The sequence below is a fragment of the Desmodus rotundus genome, chromosome 13 (genome assembly GCF_022682495.2).
Source record: "Desmodus rotundus isolate HL8 chromosome 13, HLdesRot8A.1, whole genome shotgun sequence".
Taxonomy (NCBI): Eukaryota; Metazoa; Chordata; class Mammalia; order Chiroptera; family Phyllostomidae; genus Desmodus; species Desmodus rotundus.
Window position 1 is genome coordinate 51862779 of NC_071399.1, and position 8026 is coordinate 51870804.

Below are 8026 nucleotides of genomic sequence, written 5' to 3' on the forward strand. Positions count from 1 at the left end.
CTTTTTAATGTATTGCTGGATGTGGTTTGCCAATATTTTGTTGAGGATTTTAGCGTCTATGTTCATCAGTGATATTGGCCTGAAATTTTCTTTCTTCGTTATGTCTTTATCTGGTTTTAGGATTATAGTGATGCTGGCCTCATAAAAAGAGTTTGGGAGTCTTCCATCTTCTTGAATTTTTTGAAGTAATCTGTGGGGATGGGGGTTAGCTCTCCCTTAAATGATCTGTAGAATTCTCCTGTGAAACCATCTGGTCCAGGGCTTTTGTGTGTTGGAAGCTTTTTGATTACTGTTGCTATTTCATCAGGTGTTATTGATTTGTTCAGGCTTTCTGCTTCTTCTTTATTGAGTTTTGGAAGGTTATATTTTTCTAGAAATGTGTCCATTTCACCTAGGTTTTCACATTTCTTGGCATATAGTTCTTCATAGTAATTTCTTACCATCCTTTGTATTTTTGTGGTATCTGTTGTAATCTCTTCTCTTTCATTTCTGATTGTGTTTATTTGGGTCCTCTCTCTTTTTTTCTTGATGAGCTTACTTAAGGGCTTATCAATTTTATTTATCTTTTCAAAGTACAGCTCCTGGATTCATTGATTTTTACAATTGTGCCTTTAGTCTCTATATCATTTAATTCTGCTCATTATTCAGGGCTCCTTTGTATGTTAGTTTTTGTTTCTCCATTGCTGCCCTTAAGATTCTTTCTTTGTCTTGGGATTTTGCCATTTTAATTATGATGTGTCTTGCAGTGGGCCTCTTTGGATTCCTCTTGATTGGGACTCTCTGTGATTCCTGGATTTGTGTGGCTTTTTCTCTCATCAGATTAGGGAAATATTTCATGATTAATTTTTCAAACAGGTTTTCTATCCCTTGCTCTTCTTCTTCTCCTTCTGGTATTCCTATTATATGGATATTATTATGTTTCATGTGGTCCTGCATTTCCCTTAACCCCTCTTCATTCTTTCTGGGCCTCTTTTCCTTTTCTTGCTCTTTCTGGGTGTTTTTTCCTACTTTGTCCTGAAGCTCATTGATCTGATCCTCCTCTCTTAATCAAGTCTGCTTTTGATTCCTTCTACTGTGGTTTTCAGTTCAGAAATTGTATTCTTCATTTCCTCTTGGCCCTTGTTGATAGTTCCTATTTCCTTTTTCATGTTGATATAGTTTGCAGTGAGTTCGTTGTTGTTTCCCTGTAGTTTCTGGTAATTCTCTGTGAGCTCAGTGAGCTTCCTGATAACCATTGCTTTGAACTCAGTATCTGATAGTTGACTTGCCTCTATTTCATTTACCATTCTTTTTTCAGCTCCCTCCTTTGCTTTCATTTGGGGATTGTTTCTATGTCTTCCCATTGTTTGTGAGACTCTTCTTATTAGCCTCTGCTTCTTAAATTGCTCTGTTCTGATTCCCTGGGTTTATGGTGTGATCTTTTATGGTACAAGACCTGTGATATTCAGCAGTGTAGTCTCTTTGTTCTCCTGAGCTTACTGGTCTTGGGCCATCATTTATGTTGGCTCTCTGTATGTCTTTGGTTTTCGGTTCTTGTTGGGTCTTTCTTTGATGGATCTTTCCCACTGGCTGGTTATCTGAGGGTCAGTCTGTCCCCCACCCCTTGTTTTCTGTTTTGCAGGTGCACTCAGGTTGTGTTGGAGCTGGTTCTTCTGTTTGTATAAGGTTTTGAGGCTTTTCTCTTGCTCTTGTTCAGTTGTTTGTTCTTAGTAATTTCTGCACTATTTTGTTGTATTTCCAGATAGGTCCTGGGTTGAGTTAGTGTGACTTCCACTCCCTCCTTCTCCTTCTTCTGTTCTTAGCTGTTGTTGCTTCCTTTGTTGGTGGGTTTCCTCTTCCAGGAGCTATACTGGTGTTCAAGGCTTCTACCTACTCTTTTTAATGGTAGGTTGTGGGGGAAAGGCGAAATGGTTTAAGAGAGCAGGAGTGTATTATATGGTTTTTAAAGTACCAACCCTTAGAGAAGAGATAGGAGATCCTTTGCATATATATAGTGTTAACCTTGATAATTCACCCACGTAGCCAGTTTTTATAACGGGTAGAAAGAAAGAAGACTCTTGTTTTGGGGGGGAAGGATTGTGAGTTGGGTCTAGAAATCTGTGAGCTTGTGGGAGGTCAGATTATGAGGTAAAGTGAGAGTAAAGGGTAGAAAATAGTTGTAATGTGTGAGAAAATAGATTTAACCACACCAATAATAAAGTTCAGGAAACAGTGAAGCGGTCTGAGATCTGAGAGGGGTGCTGTGTAGTACTTACAAATGTATGGAACAGGTGTTATTTATAATAGTAATGGAGCAACAATCTTATGACAGAATCTATGTGATCTGGCTAACTAGAATAGGGAGTATAGGTCCTAGGGTAGTGTGCTAATGGAACACAAGTGAAGTGAAAGACAGTTAATTAACTACACACTGTGAAAGAGAGAACAAGGGCAAACCAGTCAGAGAATGCAAATTAACCAGTCAAGTGAAGAAGACTAAACAGAAAGAAGAGAGATACAAAAATACTAATAAAATGAGTAATGTAAGAATAATGAAAATATAATAATACAAATGTACAATTTTTTGCAAGTTCTCTGGAGTAGCAAAGTGAAATTTGTTTCACTGTCTCAGCTGCTTGGATGCCCCTATTTGGATCTAACTTTGGTCTTTTTACAGTTTCAGGTTTTATTGTCTCACTTGTGGGGATTAAAAAAAAAAAAAGACAGAAGGAAGAAGAGATATAAAGGGAGAGAAAGAAGGAGTAGAACAAGAAAGCAAGAAAGAGAGGAAGAAGGTGTTAAAATAAAGAAAAAATAATTAAAAAATAATAATAAAGAATTACTTTAAAAAAAAAAAAAAGAAAAACAATCCTGATGGCTTCAAACTGGCCAAGCCAGTTTTGCTGGTCTTTTTCTCTCCAGCCAACTCAGGCGGCCTAGCCCAGTTCTCCCTTCCTACTAGTACTTCCTTGATTGTCACTCTCCCTGGTGCCTGTGGTCTGTGTCGGCCTGCCCGAGGTGTGCACCCTCCCCCCCCCCCCCCAGTGCTTAGGATTTGGGCTCTATACCCACAACAGCCCAGCGGGAACACTGGTCTGCTGGTGGGCCAGGTGGAGAGGAGACTGGAACTGTTGCTGCAGGAGATTCCCCAAAGTGCCCCTGAGGGTCTTTTTTTCTTTTTGAGAAAATCCTCCTGCTCAATCCTGCCACTCTGTACAAGGAAGGGCATGTCCTCTCACACAGCCCACCTCTCCAGCTAGACTGGGGACTGTCTGGGTCAGGGACCAACGCAGCCGAACTCTCAACTCTCCCCAGCCGGTGCCCACAGTCTCCGTGGTTTTACCACTTCATCCTTATTCCCCTCCCTGTGACTTCAAGCAACCAGGTCTCTCTCGGTGCTACTCAAACCTTGTTTGGCAGGGGTGGGAGCCGTTAATTCGGCTCTCTCCCAGGAGTCCTGCGGCAGGCCAGGCGAGCACGGGCCTGGGGCTGCAGTCGCCCTGTTCCCTGTGCAGGTTCCAGGGCCCTTTTTGTCCTGAAGCAGTACACTTACCATCTGTTTTTTCAATGTCCTCTATACTTTTTGGTCTCCTATCTTCATAAATGCTGGGGTACTGTTGGCTGTTCTCTTTGTTCCTCAGTAGATTGGGTAGGTTTTTCACCCATGTGCAGGGGGATGTGGACTCTGTCCCACCTATGTTGCCACCTTCTTTCCTCCAAAAATTGTTTTATTTTATTTAAATCAGATATACAGATTGAAAAAATTTATAAATCACAGATAATACAGAGTATTGACACTGATAATATCCATTGATCTTACTTAGATTTTCCCAGTTTCACTTCACTGTGTGTGTCTCTTTGTGTGTGTATTTAGTTCTATGCAGTTTTATCACATATGTACATCCATGTATCCACCAGAGCGCAGAAGATTTAAACAATTCCTTTAACACAATGATCTTTATAGTGTTACCATTTTATAACCACACTTATGTCCTTTTTAGAATGAGTCCCCATACATAACCACTGGGAACTACAAGACTGTCTCCATTTCTAAAATTATCATTTCAAAAATAATAATATAAATGGAATCACATAGCTCTGGTAGCTCAATTTACTAGAGCATCCCAATACACAAAGTTTGCTTCAATCTCTTGTCAGGGTACATACAAGAAGCAACCAATGAGTATATAAATAAGTGAAACAACAAATTGAATTTTTTTCTCTCTCTCTCTCTGTCTCCCTCTCTCTCTTTGACTCTTTAGCTCTCCCTTCCTCCCTCTCTCTAAAAATCAATACATACATTTAAAAATAAAATAAAATAAATGGAATCACATAATATGTAAATTTTGGGATTGGCTTTTATTCACTTAAAATAATTCCCTGGAGATCCATCAAAGTTTTTATTATTTTTTATTGTTGAATAGTATTCCATGATATGGATATACCACTGTTTAACCTTTCACCCATTTTAGGATATGTGGTTTTTTTTCCACCATTGACTATTTTACATAAAGCTGTGGGAAATAAATAAATAAACCACAGATAATACAATTGTCTACCTAATACATACAAAAGAATTTATTAAATGTATTCAAATTATTAGAATAAATAGGGCCCAGGAATGAATATGTTTTATAAATAAAAAGTTGACAAAAGTTTAGTATATAGAATATATAAAAATGTGTCATTTATAGATGATCACTGAGATCCCCCAAGGAATGAGAGAGGAGAGCTGGAAAAAACAATTGAAGCAGTAAAAACTGAAAGACAAAAGGAAAGGAAAAAATATAAGACTATGATGAAAGCCAAGGAAAAATAAAGTATTTTTTTGAAACATAACATAGACACTTAAGCAGTGGGCTTCTGGTAAATGTATATTGGTAGGCAAATTAGATAAATCTTTATTTTTAAACCTTTCAAAATTTAAATCATATTCTCATATTACTTAACATATACTTACTATTTGATAATTTTAAATTCCTTTTTTTCTCTTACTACTTAATATATATTTATTATTTGATAATTTAAACTTCCTTTTGTGTTTGAAAATACATTTTACTTCTCTAGAGTCCTCTATTAGTTTTCATGTTGCACCTAGAGTAGGACATTTAAAAAATCACTTCAACTGATCTTTTTCTGACACCAATAGGTGAGACTGTTTGGGATAATATGGACACTCTAAATCTTTTGTCTTTAATGGCAGTAAGTATTTGCCATGACCTATGAGACAACCTGGGATTTTAGTTTCCCAGAGTGTTAGAACAGCACTAGACTGCATCCCAAGTAAATGTGGTCCACCTTTTTATGCAGCTCAGTGGAGATTTCTTGACCTTTGCATATAGTTGACGTGGAGGGGACTCATTTAATCTATCTCCCTTTCTTGGAGTCTCCTAGAAGTCACCTTCCCACTGCCTAATACAATACAACTGTACTCTATATATTTCCATTTAAATTGCTCTGCTCCACACTGTGTTAGTCCCATTCTTGCTGTAACTATGGATATGGGTGGCAATACTTGTGAACATTGTTATTTGTAACCCATGCCATCCTATCTCTAAGAACACAGCTGATGAGCCACCACTCAACAAGCCATGCATTGTTGACAAAGACTATTTGTGCATCTAATACAAGGGGACTTTAAAATCAAATCATTTCATTGGGACTAAATTATAAACAAATAGTCACTTAAACGTGATGTATTAAGAGTATCCTTTGAAGGAACTTCGTAGTGGTTTACAAAAGCTTTGAATTTTGTTTTGCTGCTTGTAGTAATTATATTTTGTTTTTTTTCTTCCAGGATATATAAGAAATGTTTAGTTAACATCTGGCCTTTGTCAACTGACCTTGAAAACACCCGTGAGATACTTTCCTTAAATGCAATTTTGTTCACCATCACTGCTTTCACCTTGCCTTCAACTGACCACCCACACAGCTAGCTGAGCAGATGGATATGACAGCTGTCTCCCTGTCATTATTTAAGCCTGTTTGCAGGAGCTTATTACTAATTCATATTTGATCTCTATTGCCAATGAAATGTTACAGTATTTTTCTTATTGGTTTTTTGCCTCTTATTGGAAGTATAATCACAGCAATGTTAGTAAGATAGAATATGAGAGAATTCTGTGATGCTTTCAGGTTAGTGAGAACTGTGGGTGCTGCATGCATGTCTGTCTAAGCAGCTAATTCTCAGCTCAGATTAGGGAAGTTTTGTCCACTTCATAGCTTTTAATCCCTACTTTCTTAATTCAGTGTATAAACATGAGCAAAAGAAAAAATATTTTAATCTTCTTTAAACAAATTAAATAAATTTTGAACTACCTTTGCATAGATGGTTTACTTTTATTTTTAATGAAAAGCTCTTGAGTTTTTCTCTCTTGAGAAGTCTCATTTTTATGTTCTCCTTTATAATTCATATAGATCAAATATAGTACTGGAATCACTATGGGAACATCTTCGGTCATATTTACTTACTAATACTGTTACAGAGCAGGCGGGAGGTAGTTCACAAAAAATTATTACAGAAAGGATTCCCCCTTTTCTGTCTCTGGAAGTTCACACACACACACACACACACACACACACACACACACACACACTTGCTAGGTTCGAAATGCCCGCCGCCAGAGGAAAGACGTCTCTCAATGCCAGAGACTGGTGAAAAGGAAAGGAATTATTTATTTAAAAGTTATACAAACTTAGAGTAATGGCTTAATGTCTTTGATAAGATATTAAAGTCCTCTAGAATATCCACAGATGCACAGTCCTTCCCTCTCCCTGTGCCCAGTCCAGGTTACCGTATCTCAGGAAAGAAGTCGAAGTCCGTGGTTCAGGCTCCAGGCACCATCAGCTGTGTGGCTGCCGCAATCTCCAGTTAATCCAAAGACATATGGCACCTTCTCACGGCCCACTGGCAAGAGTCCTTTCTCCCCTTTTCTTCCCAGCAAAGTCACTCCTGCTCCCTAAGCCACGTGGCAAAAAGAAGCACTCCAAAACCACATGGTCCTCTTCTTTTCCCTCCGTCAGAACCGCATGGTCCTCTGCTTTTTTCTTCAGATCCTTGTGGCCCTCTCTTTCTATGGCTACCATGCCTGGGTTTAAATCCCAGTGCCCATCTTCCTTTGCAGCCCCATTTCTGACTCCTCTTACAGTCAGTTACACCTGCCAGCATCCCCCTATTCTTCCAGCTTTACTGGGCTGCCATAGTAAGTCTGGGCAGGTATGGCCCCATGGCATGGAGCCAATCATCTCCAAGCTCTCATGCAGGCCCTGTAACCAGGGGGAGTTGCTTCCCAGTCCCATCTTGAGTGGAATTCACTCCCATTCCCCTGTCTCAAAGCATGGCCACAGCTATTTAACACATCCATGAAACCAGTTAAAGGTTATAGATATGTTAAATGACCATACCAGGGGTTAGCTGCAAAGGTCTTCCTACCCAAAACAGCTCTGAATGCCCCTGCTCCAGGTGTCCCTTCCCCCAGCTCAGGCTTGTGGGGGTGAGGACATCCTATATATATTTTTCTAATATTTCCTGGACACCTTGAGTTCTGGACCCCATTACAAATCCCTTCTTGGGGCCCTCCTCTTGGCTGCACCCTGCTTCAATACTGTTCCTCTGGTTTTTCAGAGTGGGACAGTTAATTTCCTGAAAGCACAATATTTTTAAAAATTAACTAGACATGAATGTAGTTTGTAAGTGTTTTTGAAACTTGTCTTTGCTATATGCAACCTATTTCCTATTGCTAATTCAGTTGACTTTTTGATCCTACTTTTATAGCCTTGAACCAGTTTGTAAACTCTAGAGTGCAGGAATATTGGTTTTCCATGCTGAGTGCTGTGGTCCCCCTCCATAGGAAACATTGCATTCAGTCTTAGAATGAAGGTTGGAGGAATGAAGAATTTTTGCAGCTGGACAACTAATAATACTTTGCAGCTTTAAGAGATCTTTTGTGCTACTGATTGCTCTGTATGGAAAATATGGAAATTAACTTTCCATATCTGTATATTCAGAGAAACATTGGGACTTCAGGTTCGTAGGCCAAGGCCTGGG

General features: G+C 38.9%; 1 protein-coding gene across 1 annotated transcript in view; it reads left to right on the forward strand.

Moving 5' to 3' along the window:
* Positions 1 to 6304, forward strand: part of EPSTI1 (epithelial stromal interaction 1) — a 138992-nt gene extending 132688 nt beyond the window's left edge. Inside the window, exon 11 of the mRNA XM_024567395.3 lies at positions 5777 to 6304. Within this exon, the coding sequence (XP_024423163.2) occupies positions 5777 to 5785 (9 nt within the window). The 3' untranslated portion in view covers positions 5786 to 6304. The remainder of the gene's footprint in view (positions 1 to 5776) is intronic.
* The last annotated feature ends 1722 nt before the right edge of the window (positions 6305 to 8026 follow it).